General features: G+C 37.9%; 1 protein-coding gene across 1 annotated transcript in view; it reads right to left on the bottom strand.

The window, feature by feature from the left end:
- Positions 1-333: 333 nt before the first annotated feature.
- RECQL (RecQ like helicase) overlaps positions 334-14,341 on the bottom strand; it is a 32,903-nt gene continuing 18,895 nt past the window's right edge. The window contains exons 7-15 of the mRNA XM_065887241.1: positions 8,298-8,464; positions 7,286-7,367; positions 6,089-6,237; positions 5,879-5,996; positions 4,973-5,111; positions 3,170-3,261; positions 1,870-2,089; positions 1,413-1,542; positions 334-821 (exon numbers count right to left, since the gene is read on the bottom strand). Of these exons, the coding sequence (XP_065743313.1) occupies positions 669-821; positions 1,413-1,542; positions 1,870-2,089; positions 3,170-3,261; positions 4,973-5,111; positions 5,879-5,996; positions 6,089-6,237; positions 7,286-7,367; positions 8,298-8,464 (1,250 nt within the window). The 3' untranslated portion in view covers positions 334-668. The remainder of the gene's footprint in view (positions 822-1,412; positions 1,543-1,869; positions 2,090-3,169; positions 3,262-4,972; positions 5,112-5,878; positions 5,997-6,088; positions 6,238-7,285; positions 7,368-8,297; positions 8,465-14,341) is intronic.

The following is a 14,341-nucleotide window of genomic DNA, read 5'->3' as shown; positions in this document are numbered from 1 at the left end:
CATTTATTTATAGATATATTTTTTTCCTAACACAGAACTGACCACTTAAGTCTTAAGTATTCATTTCTGTGTTTTTAAACTTAGACACATTCATTTGTGATTTAGATTTGGAGCAAATTTAACTATGTCGTTATCTACTTAGTCAGCAGTGTGGTCTGGTTAACATACCAGAGCCATTCTCTGTGAAATGTCAAAGTAGGGCTGTGGTCTCAAGCAGCTCACAGTTTTATTTTACTTCAGTAGAGGTGTAGCATACTTGCTAATGTTATTTGTGTGGATACCTTATTCCTTTTTTATTTAGTAAAATACTCAGTATAACAACATTGTTATCAAAAGACAGTTGTGTCAAAAGAAAAAAATACAACTAGTTATGGCAAGGCATAAAGAGCTTAAGATAGTTATATGAACTTACTCTCTTAAGTATTTTACATTTAAAGGGTTTTACATTAAAATGATGTATTTTTCCCTTGTTTCATACTGTAAATTTATACAGTTCATGATCTCAAAATTTCAAAAGGTCTCAAGTCTTCAATACTTAAATAAATTCTGAAAATATAGCTCCATATGAATAAAATATTAATGAAATTGTCTTAAACTTTTGATTAACTACAAAACTAATGGTGTATACATGCATAAACTTCTTCTTAGAAGATTTAGAAGCACTCAACTCATGCATTATCAATTTTTCTTTTCTTAGCCCCTGTACTCTTACAATCAGGTTGCTGAAGCATGTTCCCCGACTTCTTCTGGAAGTTACTTGGAGTTTTTTCTTCCCTCTTTTTATCAGCTCCTTCGGAATGACAACTTTGAGGTGATTCAGCCTACAAAACAACAGCAAGACAAAACACTGGTAAAAATTCAGCTATTCCATTTTCTCAGGAGATTAATAATCTCAATAGTCCTTCTATATCACCTCTTTAATTAAGTGTCCTGTGGTCTTGTTTTTTATCTTCAAATTTCTTGCACTATGCGCCCCATCTTAAATAGAAGGGGCTGTGCTGTCAGGACCGTAAAGGACACCTGACATGTCCTTAGACACACTGGTGCCGGGTGTTCTTTTGCGGGCTTGAGAGCAGTTAGTTTGTGACAGTGCTTTTCAACCTCTGCTGTGCAGGCAGACTTCTCAGCCAATAGTGACCACAAGCAAGGGCAGGGTGCCTCATAACGCCAGACATTAAATGGAGTCTTCACATCCCAAAAGGTTGGAAACCCCTAGTCTATATTCTTCTACTCAATACCTCTACAGAACACAAAAGTAGGTTTTCTCTCTTCTATACCCAGATTCCAGGAAGAAAACTGACTTAATCTCTTCTTATGCTCCACTGGACCCAGGAGAGTACTAATTAAAGAAAAGCATCCCATAGGCTTTAATGTCTTTTTCAAATATATAAAAATTAAAAATTAATAACTACCCTGAAACAGCTCTGCATGGGCTTCTTTACTTGCATTGTAATAACATGTTCCTCATTGTTCAGAAGATTAGCTTTAGGTCCTATTTTCAGATACGAGATGGTAGCATAAGCTGTAAAACTGTAGTCTTCTCTGCAGAAGATAAAGGCCAACAGTCAGGTTTTGACAAATTGCAGACAACAAACTGAAATTTATAAGAAAAAAAATAAGTGCAATAATTTTAAGTAACATTGATATGAAATATAAAACTTTTAGCATAAAAATGCAGTTTATAGAAAGTATTTTAGTTTTGTGCTTTTTTGACATACAGTAATCAAAGTTTGAATTTGTTTACTAGGTAAATTTTGCATAGCGTTTAAAAGTTCTTATGAAACAACCACAGAACCATTTGTTCTGCTGCAGTTATAAAAATGAGAATCAAAGACAACATGAAAGGGCAAGAAATGGGTTTGTATATACTTGAGATACTGCCGTATAAGAAAGTGCGCGATAATTTTCTCCAGGTCTTCACGAGGAAGCGTGGGAGGAGCAACGCCTGCTACTCTCAATTTCACTGCACCCTTTCCCATCCAAGAGTCGATCAGTTTCAGTGGAGTGAGCTTTTCTTTCAGTTCCTCTGCCTGCTTCAGGATCTTGATCAGATCCCTGCAGTACGCCGTTATGTTCTTTCTTTCAAATGCTGTAATGAAAGAGGCATGGTTACAGGTGAATGGGATTTCAAAATTAGGGTAAGGATAGGCCGTCCTAAGTGGTTAGACTGGTTTAAAAAATATGTCTTCACCCAGTGTGAGCCACCCTAAACACTGATTTGTTTCTATGTTCTGAACTAAGACTACTGCTCAAGTCTCATCACTAGATTAAGCTACAGTCTCTGTAAGACACGGAGATTTAAGTGATGTAAAGAAAATAATCTGGTTATCAGAAGGCCTTTGGGTATGCTCTAGGAACCAAAGAGTGTCAGCCAAACATGATTATGACAAATACTTAGTGATGTTCACAGGCGGGTCAGTCTGTTCTTCATGTTACCTGAGGCGTGCTCATTAAGCAATATCCTGACAACCGGTATGGCTTCCTAGGGACTCTAATTTCATGACAAGAATGTCATGGACAGTTATTCCCAATTACTGATACTAACACTCCGATGTATGTATCAGGCTTTTGTTAATTTGGGCAGTATAAAATAATCTAATAAACACAAATAATTTTCTCTGGCTGCAGAGTTAAAATTGTGACCTTCACTGATCAAGGCATCAGAACTCAACGAGGAACGGGTTAGTCCAGCTTTTCCAATAATACGCATACACACAGGATTTTAAAAAGTGAAAAGACAGCACCAACACACTGCAAAATTAGTGTCTTATGAGTGGTTAGCCATTATCTGGATCAAAAATGATACACTATAGTCTCTATTTTGCACTATATTTCTCTTTCCTATCAGTAACTATAAAGCATCAGAGATTATCACAAGAGGTTAGCGTTCTCTTACTTAAAATAGTATTTCTATTCAGAAGGTTTTTTAACTTTTCCCTTCATTTCTTAAAAGTTTAACATGTCCTCAGTGTAGCAACATAAAATAAATGCATACACATATGGCTTTTAATTTTGCCTCTGTTTCAAAACTTTGTGTTGTCACTCTTGAATCTGGGAAATTCTATTCACACCTTGCTTATTCTTTTAAATCCATTTTGGGTGTCTAATATTGCCCTCATGTATTCCTACATATAAATATTAGCCTATAAGGATTTTAAAAACAACTCACAAGTCTCTTTACAGCAATTATCACACATTTTGTTGCATGTTTCTGGGCTCCATACTTCATCAAAATGTTGAGCTATCAACACACGGCGACAGCTGCAAACATCAGATACAAATTATCAAATAATTAACAGTTTTAAGAATCCCTATTTTAAAATACAGAGTTATATACTGTATTAATTTCCTATTGCTGCCATAACATTACCACAAACTTGGTGGCTTACACAAACTTATTATCTTACATTTTTGTAGGTTAGAAGGCTGACATGGGTCTCACTGGATTAAAATCAAGGTGTCAGCAGGGTTGGATTTCTCCTGGAGGCTCTTGGGGAGAATCTGTTTCCTTGCCCTTTCCAGACTCTAAAGACTGCCTACATTCCTGGGCTCACGGCCCCCTTTCCTCTATCTTCAAAGCCAACAACAGTGGGTTAAGTCTTCACATCACTCTGACATCTTATGCCTCCTTCCACATTTAAGAACCCTTGTGATTATCGTGGGTCCACCTAAATAATTCAGGATTATCTCCCTATTTTAAGATCAGCTGACTGCAACCTTAATTCCCTTTTGCCATGTAAAGTAGCACACTCACAGATTCCAGGGATTCAGATGTGGATATCTTTGGGTGACCATTATTCGGCCCACCACGTATAATAATATTTTCCATATGTTGTTAATAGACATTGCTTTTAAAAAATTGTCTGAGATTCAGTACTTCACAACTACAGGCATACCTTGTTTTACTGCAGTTTGCTTTACTGTGCGCTGCAGATACTGTGTTTTTTACAAACTGAAGGTTTGTGGCAACCCTGCATTGAGCAAGTCCATTGGCACCATTTTTCTAACAGCATTTGCTCACTTCATGTCTCTGTGTCACAATTTCATAATACTCGCAATGTTTCAAACTTTTCCAATATTATTCTATTGTTATGGTGAGCTGTGATCAGTAGTCTGAATTACTACTTCAATTTGCTGAAGGCACAGATGATGGTTGGCATATATTATTAGTAATAGTTTTTAATTATTTAAGTATAGTGAAAAGATAAACAGAATTGATAAACTTTTAGCCAGACTCATCAAGAAAAAAAGAGAGGGCCCAAATCAGTAAGATCAGAAATGAAAAAGAAGTTACAACCAATACTACAGAAATACAAAAGATCAAAGAGACTACTATGAACAACTATTTGCCAATGAACAACCTAGATGAAATGGACAAATTCCTAGAAATGTACAATCTCCCAAGACTGAAGGAGGAAGAAATAAAAAATATGAACAGACCCATTACCAGTAATGAAATTGAATCAGTAATTTTAAAACTCCCAAGAAACAAAGGACCAGGACTAGATGGCTTCACAGGTGAATTCTACCAAACATTTAGAAAAAAGTTAACAGCTATCCTTCCCAAACAGAGAATGACTTTTTTCTTTTTTTTACACTTGATACTATTTATTTTTTTACTTTTATACAACTTTTAAAGGTTACTTTCCATTTACAGTTATTACAAAATATTAGCTATATTCCCCATGTTGCAGTACCTCCCACACCCCCACCCCTATACTGCTCCTCCCCGACTCTCCCCACTGGTAACCACTACTTTGTTCTCTATATCTGAGAATATATTTTCTTAGATTCAGGCATCCTGCAGGTTCATGTACTGGTTCCCACCCTTCAGACATCTGCTTTTACTGGTTTGCACTTGATGTTTCACTAATGTATTTACTCATTTGAGTAAGGACTCAAAGTAATGTCATGTGCTTTCATACTGTGCTTGTCTTTAATTGACAAAAGTGACAAAAAGGTGTGTGCTTACTTGCTTATGTTTTGGCAGTATGACACCATCTCATAGAGCTTCTGTTGTCCCACATTCTCCATCACCACCATTGAACTTATCCTGAATATATCTCCAAAGCCATAATACAAAATACAGTCTGCTTTCATGTCATCTCGACCTGCAGTGGGAAGAATCTTGAGATTGCATAATGACTTTAAAAAGTCAAACATGCAAAAATAATACATAAAATTTGCTGGCAATATTTCGTAGTCTAAATATATATCTAGAAATTTCAGACAGAGCTGTGAAAGTTAATTTGTAACAGCTGCCCTCAAATTTTTTTAAAAATGACTAAAGAGATCTATCAATAATCAGCCTTACTAGCTTAAAAATGTGTCCATAAGTAATCCAGTTATTTAAATTATAGACTTGAAACCACTAATTAAAAACTCAGGAGGCAAAGATGGACATCAAATTATTTTAGCAAATATGAGAAGAAATAATTCATGACACTCCAACATAAATAAAATTTCTCCATAGGCAAATATAAAACTACAAAAAGGATTTCATTGTCTGTTATAAAAATACTAGCCAATAAAGATGATTAAAAATACAGTATTATTAAACATCATTTATAGTGTTTTTAAAGCTCTTTAAAAATTATTTCTAGGGGACTTCCCTGGTGGTCCAGTGGTTTAAGAATCCGCCTTCCAATGCAGGGGATGCGGGTTCAATCCCTGGTCAGGTAACTAAGATCCCATATGCTGTGGGGCAACTAAGCCCACGAGCTGCAATTACTGAGCCTGCGCACTCTGGAGCCCACGTGCCACAACTAGAGAGAAGCCTGCGCACCATGAAAGAGCCCACACACTGCAACTAAGACCTGATGCAGCCAAATAAATAAGCGTTAAAAAAAAGTTATTTCTGGATGTGAGTTACACGTACCTGCACGTCCACTCTCTTGGTAATAATTTTCCATGGATTTACTCATTGAATGATGAATAACAAACCTCACATCTGGTTTATCAATTCCCATACCAAATGCAACTGTTGCCACTACCACCTAAAATGTGTTAACATTTTACATATTAATTAAGTCAAGTTAAAATACATTCAAAGGTGAATTAGGCTTCTATTGAAGATCTGTTACTTAACCTGAATTTCATTAGCTGACCATCTTCTATGAACCTTGGTCTTATCTTCTGGTTCCATATTGGCATGGTATGCCCCTGCAGGAATCCCCAATTTCTGTAAACTAACTGTAACTTGCTCAGAGTCTTTCTGAGAAAAGCAATATATTATTCCTGTAGTAAAAGAAATGGTTAGATATATATAGTACATTCCTAGAAAATTTTTAACTCACACACTGAAGAGGCTGATAATTACAATGCACGGGGGAAAATAGGAATTATGAAAAATTCCAAGGCCCTGAACACATACCGATTTTTCAGTGTAATTCAAGGTCTGACCACCAACTTGCTCCAGAGCAGTAACAAGCCTGGAGCCACCAGTTTGGGTTCCCATTATCTCAGTTCTCTCTCCAACTTTATCTCCCACTACATAGTCTTTCTCAAACTGATGCCCCACAGCTCCACAAGATGTTAAGCATGCTATGAGAAAAGAGTTTCATGTGCGAATAAGTTTGGGAAGGTTAACAAAGTTAGACAAACACGTGTGTCTCTTTGCAGGGCTGGTCAGAATTTCTAAGGTGCTGATACACACTGGGACTCTGCAGGAGGAATAAACGGCTGCAGCCTTCCTCAAACTTATTTGACCCTGCAACTCCTTTTACCCATGCCCCTATTAATATCTCCTGAAAATCCACAGAATAGTTTTGAAGTGCTACTTTTACACCAACTGTTGCTTTAGTAACACTTGTCTCTACATTAATCCTGGAACACGTTATACACACTCTCAACTCCATCTATACTTAGCTCATTCAGTATGTACTGTTTATTTCTTTAATGTGTCCTTTACTATAAGGAACTATAGTTTACATCCCTTTAGAAAATCACTGCTTAACCTTCAATCTTATACACAGTGGATACTTACTAAATATGTGCTGTTGATAATTAACATTATGTCATTAGGTCCACTCTTTAACGCAATTAAGTGTAAATAAGCAAAAATAAATCAGTTTTATGACTCTTATAATCTGTGTAATTAGCAAATGCCACACCTGATTTCTAAGATCACCAAGCAAATTAATTTTATCATGATATTTTCAAGTTCTTCTGCCATGCATTAATATTTCTGGTGCCAATCTTTTTCTCGGTGTATTAGTGTAAATAACATGTGCTACTTCTGGAAAGTTCTCTCTCAGTCTTCAAACTCGGTTTGTGTCTATATTACCTGATTGCCCCTTGTATCTTCCATTAATGAGCTTTACAATATCCTCAATAAAATCCTCAGTGTTTGAGGGCTTCTGCCGAACCTAAAAAAAAGTTAACTTATTAAAAAGTAAATTAATGAGTACCATTCATGCGGTCGTTTACTTAACAACTTTCAAGGCGCCACTCTTTCTTGGGCATGGTGTTTTTTTCTATTACTCTTTCACTCGCCCATCTGACCCTATCACCTCCCAGACTCTTCTTGATCCTTATTTTTGAATTTACCAGAGACGAGGAGGCACAGAAGCAGTGAATAACTTGTAAAGACAGAGACTTTTAAAATTTTCTGATGCTACTTTTGTAAAAACATAAACTATGGCAGAAACAACTAGTCAGTAAGAGCTCAAAAAATATTAAGTCTATCCTTAAAAGGACTGGAAAGTAAAAACAGCTGTGAGGTTATTTACCTTTCAAGGTTGTATATCAGATAAAATCTAAATAGGGAGTATTAGCAAATCTTTAATGGTATATTAATTTTTGCATTATTTCATAATTAATTTCTATAGAGATGTCATTAGGGTCCTTAGTATCAATACATGCTTTCTCTCCATCCTTGCATAAGAAAGCGTGTACGCAAATTTAATGAGGCAGTGTTTTCTACTTAACAGAGCAAAGAATTAAAGAGCACAGGAGATATACGAAGAAAGCATTCTTTAATAAGTCTGCTTATACTCACTTGATTTTTTTTAAACTTTTAAACATAATTAACTGTGACGTAAATAGACATAATGAAAACGTAACCTTTCTTCTGAAATCCTTCACAAAATAAATTGACATAGGGCTTCCCTGGTGGCGCAGTGATTGAGAGTCTGCCTGCCGATGCAGGGGATGCGGGTTCGTGCCCCGGTCCGGGAAGATCCCACATGCCGCGGAGCGGCTGGGCCCGTGAGCCATGGCCACTGAGCCTGCGCGTCCGGAGCATACCACAAAATAAATAAATAAATAAATAATAAATTGACATAAAAGTTACATACCTCATAATAGAGATTTGGCCGATTAAAAGAAGCTGTAAAAGTAAAACACTTTTCAACACACAGTATTTTCTGAGCATCCTTCAAAACATGGCTGGTCGCAGTTGCAGTCAGCCCAATTAGCGATGCATTGGGGAACTGCCGCTTCAAAATACCAAGGGCCTTATAATCTGGAAAAAAAAAACAAGAAACAAAGTAGCCCTCTTGCTATCCTTTAAGGAGTAAATTACATCTTCTAACATGCTGCAGATCATCAAGATGACTGCAATTTTACTTCCATAGCCATCTGTATCTAAGCTGCGGTTGCTGCCTAGCCTTGGGGATAGACAGGCTTTACTCTACTTTTAACTGGTTCTTCAGAAACACTTCTTGGCCATAGGTGTCTTCAATAGGGAATACCACAACATTTCCAATCAGCTGAGCACTGGTCTATACCTGCTGAACAGTGGATTAGAGAGGCAGAGTGGGAGGAGCCATAGTGTTTGAATCTATGGCAACTGACGAGAGATAAAAAGGCCATCAGTCGAAACCCTTCTACCACAGGTATCATCCAAGAGTGGCAAACTCAGAACAGAAAACGCTTGGTGAGGGCGTTGGTTTTTATATAACCCACTTCAGGAAAGCCGTTCTGGGCTCATATTAGACACATCTAAGTCACTAGAGAAGTTGTCTATGAGCACACCCTGAAGTACTTACTATTTGGAGAAAAGTAAAAAAGAAATGTGGGAGAGATGGCTCAATGCTAAGGTAGAGGACTCGTATGAAAACGGCACAGAAAGTAACTGCTTGGGAAGTTGTGAAAGCTTCAAGGGAGATAACATCTGAGTTGGGTCTGGAAGAATCCAGCAGTTCGGGAAGAAGGGAAGAAGAAAACACCAGGCAGAGGAAGCAGCACGCACACGTGCGGCAAACACACTGGCATGAAATCACTCGGTAGGTTCAGGTATCAGCAAGCAGTTCAGAGGGGCTATATCACAGGGTGCTGTGCTAGATGGACCTACTGTCAACCCCAGTTGGCTGGGAACTCTATTCTATTGCCTGGATGGTTCCAAGTTAAAGCTGGACCAGAAGAGGAACCTGTGTAAGGCCTAGGAGGCAGGAGAGAAGCAGCTGCTACACTCTGAAGGGCCTTCCCGGCAGATAGGATGGTGGACAAATGCCAGCCTGTCCCAGTTCTTCCCCATTCCTCCTTCAGCTCTTCTCCCCAGCTGTAGGCTTCACTGATCAACACCGGCCCTCTAGATGCCTGGCAGCAGACCCACGGAGGTGACGGCTACTCAGAGGAAACTAACCAGAGACCTCGCCTGAGCTCCCCCTGTGCGGCCCCTCTGGCAATGGCCATGCCAGCTGCAGATTTCCCTACAAGCTCCGTTTGGTCCTCCCACACCAGTGCTCCAGGACTAGTCAGTGACTTTTCTCTGACCCTCCAACTCCCCCTCCAGACCTTCCCTTCCCCAGCTCCTCCCACAACTGTGCAAAGTCTGCTTCCTAAAATAAATCCCTTATCCCTTAACATTCATAAGAGCTCGGCTTCCCTACCGAAACCCTGACTGATACTGTTACTCCAAAGAGTATAAAAAGGCAGGTTCAAGTAAGACTATGAACTGAACAGTTGGTTGATTCTAAGGAGCTAGAACTTTGCCCTATAGGAAATGAGGAGTCGTGTGATTTTTCAAGCAGATAAAGGACACAGTCTATGTTTCAGGAATCGTCTTTTGGTGGAAGTGTGAAGGATGGGCTGGAGTAAAGCAAAAGGCTGACGAAAGGGAGATGAGTTAAAAGGTGGCAATGACAGACTAGAAAACTGAAAACAGTGAATATGAAATAAGGCATGACACTGAGGATAAATCAGAAAGAAAAGACTGAAATACATGAACTGGAACCCCATAGGTCCTAGTGACTATTGGGATATGGTGCGGGGGGTGGGGGAAGAGCCCAAGATTCATCCATTCATCACCTGGCGTATGCTGAACACTTTTAACTATGTGCCAAGCACCTAGAGACCTAGGCACCAGAGATAAAGTGAGAACAAGGCAAAGATGCTATGCGAACGGAACTACAATTCAAGCAAAGAAATCAGACAATGCAAGGAGTAAACCAATAAGTATCTGATTATCAGGACATGGTAAGCGGTCATCATGATAACCTTATTGTAGCTGGAGTGTAACATGTGAGGGGAAACTGGGCAGAGACAAACGGGGGACAGATCACATGTGGTCTTAGGGACCCCAGTTAAGAATGTAGACTTTATTCTAAGTACAAAGAGAATCTGCTGGGTAGTTTAGGGAGGGAAGTAACATGATTTGATTTGGTTGCTGGGTGAAGGATGAACTGTAAAAGGGTGAGACTGGAACAGAGACAAGCTAGGGAGCTAGTGTAGTAGACTGGTGGAAAGGAGCCCAGCTGGACTTAAGAAATAGCAGTACAGACAAAGAGAAGTGGACAAGCTTGAGATTCAACTTCGAGATGGAGGCGACAGGACTTGGTGGTGGACCGGATCTGCAGAGGTAGGATAAGTCAGGGACAATGTGCCACCATGAAGTTACTTGTTCTCAGCTCCAACTCCACCCTTCTAGACTCTGCTTTGTGGCGCTGGAGTGGGGAATCTCTGCTTTGCCAGCTGGCCCTGGAAGCACAAAGTGCAAGGCTGGGGGAGGAAGAAGAGTGCTGCTCCTTCCAGTTTGCCTCCTGTGTGTTTGCTGGTGTTCTCGGGAATGTCGCCCAGCAAGGTTTATCCACCACTTAGCAGCAGCTGAATACAGTTGGCAGTTTTCTGAGCTTTGGAGAACTGACTTCATCACAGGTCCACCCTATCTCTGCCTCCACAGACACCAGCACCACGGAGCTGGGCCTCCCACAGGTCTGAGCGTCAGCTCCACAGGCCCCTCCTCTAGGTTTCTAAATCACGTCAATCCCAACCTTTTCTTCCTGTTCCCCCAGCCCTAGGGATGCTAGTTGCTTCTTCTAGCTTTTACCTCCATGATACGTTAGAGTTTTCTTTTTCTTTTTTCAGTTAGCTGCTTATAATCACTTTTTACTTAGTTAACAATTCTTTACATAATGTAATGTAAATTCTCTGTGTTCAAATAACTGGTATGGCTTTTGTCTTCTGACTAGACCCTGACTAAACAGATCTGCTAAAACTTTGGCTTGAGTAAATGTGTGAGTATTAAGTGATTTTCTAAGATAGGGAAGACTGAAGGGGAAATTGCTTGGGCGAATGGGGAGGAAGAGGGAAAGACATGGAGAAGGGAAGCAGATCAAAAGTTTTTGATCAAGAAAAAAAAAAGTTTTTGACTACACACAGCAACAGGGCAAATAGTGATTCCCAGTTACAAGACAGAAGGAAAAAGAACAGGCCTTTTGGGAGGCATTTAGTTGTAGTCACACTAGTTGAGATACACATGAAGAAAGAGAAATTTTACAATGTCTTGAGACAAGTGAAAGTGGAAATACAACATACCAAAACTTACAAGAAGCAAGAGCAGTTGTAAGAGGGAAGTTCACAGCAAAACACATCTCCATTAAGAAACAAGAAAGATCTCAAACAACCGAGCTTTACACCTCAAGGAACTAAAATAGGAAGAACAAACTAGGCCCAAATTTAGCAGAAGGAAGAAAATAACGAAGATCAGAATGGAAATAAAAGAAATAGAGACTAAAAAGACAATAGAAAAGATCAATGAAACTAAGCGCTGGTTTTTTGAAAAGATAAACAAAATAGACCAACTTGTTAGCCATACTCAACAAGAAAAAAGAGAGAAGACTCATATAAATAAAATCAGAAATGAAAAAGGAGACATAACAACTGATACTATGAAAATACAATTATAAGACACTATTGTAAACAATTATATACCAACACATTCGACAACTCAGAAGAAACAGATAAATTCCTACTAAAACCTATCAAAACTAAATCATTAAGAAATAGAAAATCTGAACAGAAAAAACACTAGTAAGGAGATTGAATCAGTAATCAAAAACCTCCCAACAAACAAAAGTCCAGGAACAGATGGCTACACTGGTGAATTCTACCAAAAATTTAAAGAAGAATTAACACTAGTCTTTCTCAAACTCTTATAAAACATAGAAGAGAAGGGAACACTTCCAAACTCATTCTATGAGGCTAGCATTATCCTGATACCAAAACCAGGAAAGAACACTACAAGAAAAGTTATGGGCCAATATCCATGACAAACATAGATACAAAAATCCTCAACAAAATATTAACAAACTAAATTCAGCAATACATTAAAAGGATCATACACCATGATGAAGTGAGATTTATTCCAGGATTGCAAGGATGGTTCAATATCTGCAAATCAATCAATGTGATATATATCACAGTAACAAAATGAAAACTAAAAGTCACATGATCATCTCAGTAGATGCAGAAAAAGCAAAATTCAACATGCATTCATGATAAAAACTCTCAACAAAGTAGGTTTAGAGGGGACAAATCTCACCATAATAAAGGCCATATGTGACAAGCCCACGGTTAACATCATACTCAATGGTGAAAAGCTGAAAACTATTCCTCTAAGATCAGGAACAAGACAAGGATGCCTCCTCTCACCACTTTTATTCAACATAGATTGGAAGTCCTAGTCAATAATTAGGTAAGAAAACAAAACAGAAGGCATCCAAATCAGAATGAAAGAAGTAAAACTCACTATTTGCAGATGACATAACATTATACATAGAAAACCCTAAAGACTCCACCAAGAACCTGTAGAACTTATAAACAAATTCAGCGAAGTTGCAGGATACAAAATCAAAATACAAAAATCAGTTGTGTTTCTATACACTAATAACAACTATCAGAAAGAGAAATTAAACTAGATCAAAAAAGGATAAAATCCCCAAGAATAAATTTAACCAAGAAGGTGAAATACCTATACACTGAAAACTAAAAGACACTGATGAATGAAACTGAAGAAGACACAAACAAATGGAAAGATATTCTGTGCTCATGAACTGGAAAAATTAATATTGTTAAAATGTCCAAATGACCCAGTGCAATCTACAGATTCAGTGCAATTCCTATCAAAAGTCCAATGGTATTTTTCACAGAAATAGGAAAAACCACCCTAAAAATAGGAAAAGACCCCAAATAGCCAAAGCAATCCTGAGAAAGAACAAAGCTGGAGGTATTATGCTATAGATTTCAAACTATATTACAAAGCTACAGTAATAAAAATATAAGAACATACAAATAAAAGCTATAGCTAAAGTAATGGGACAGAATAGAGAGCCCAGAAATAAACCCACGCATATACAGTCAATAAAGTTACTACAAAGGAGCCAAGAACATATAATGGGGAAATGATAGTTTCTTTAATAAATGGTGTTGGGAACACTGGACAGCCACATGCAAAAGAATAAAACTGGACCCTTATCTTACACCACATATAAAAGTCAACTCAAGATGAATTAAAGACTCGAACGTAATATCTGGAACCATAAAACTCCTAGATGAAAACATATGAGATAAGCTCCTTGACATCAGTCTTGGCAATGATTTTTTGAATCTGAGGCCAAAAGCAATAGCAACAAAAGCAAAAAAAACTCACACACCAAAAAACAAGTGGGGTTGCCTCAAATTAAAAAGCTTCTGTATAGCAAAGGAAACCATTAACATAGTGAAAGGCAACCTATGGAATGGGAGAAAATATTTGCAAATCATATACCTGAAAAAAAAAAAAAAAAAAAAAAAAAATTAAAAAAAAAAAAAAAAATCATATACCTGATAAGAGGTTAGTTAATATACAAAATATATAAAGAGCTCATATAACTCAATAGCAAAAAAACCCAAACAATTTATTTAATTTTCAGATTTTTTTGCACAGAACATGTCTGAGTAATCTGATTCAGGCTATGACTGTAGGATTCTGTTGGAGAAGCAAAGAATAAGGTTACTAAAATATACCATAGAACTATAACACTGACGAGTTAGTTGGGTGTAGATCCTGAAGTGGGTGCTAAAGACACCCAGAATGACGACTAAAAGAGACAAATTTGAAGCAGATGCAAATTCCTCAACA

Source organism: Phocoena phocoena, chromosome 11 (genome assembly GCF_963924675.1).
Source record: "Phocoena phocoena chromosome 11, mPhoPho1.1, whole genome shotgun sequence".
In the NCBI taxonomy this organism is placed as follows: Eukaryota; Metazoa; Chordata; class Mammalia; order Artiodactyla; family Phocoenidae; genus Phocoena; species Phocoena phocoena.
The sequence above is the reverse complement of the archived record's forward strand: the minus strand, read 5'-3'. Positions and strand labels throughout refer to the sequence as shown.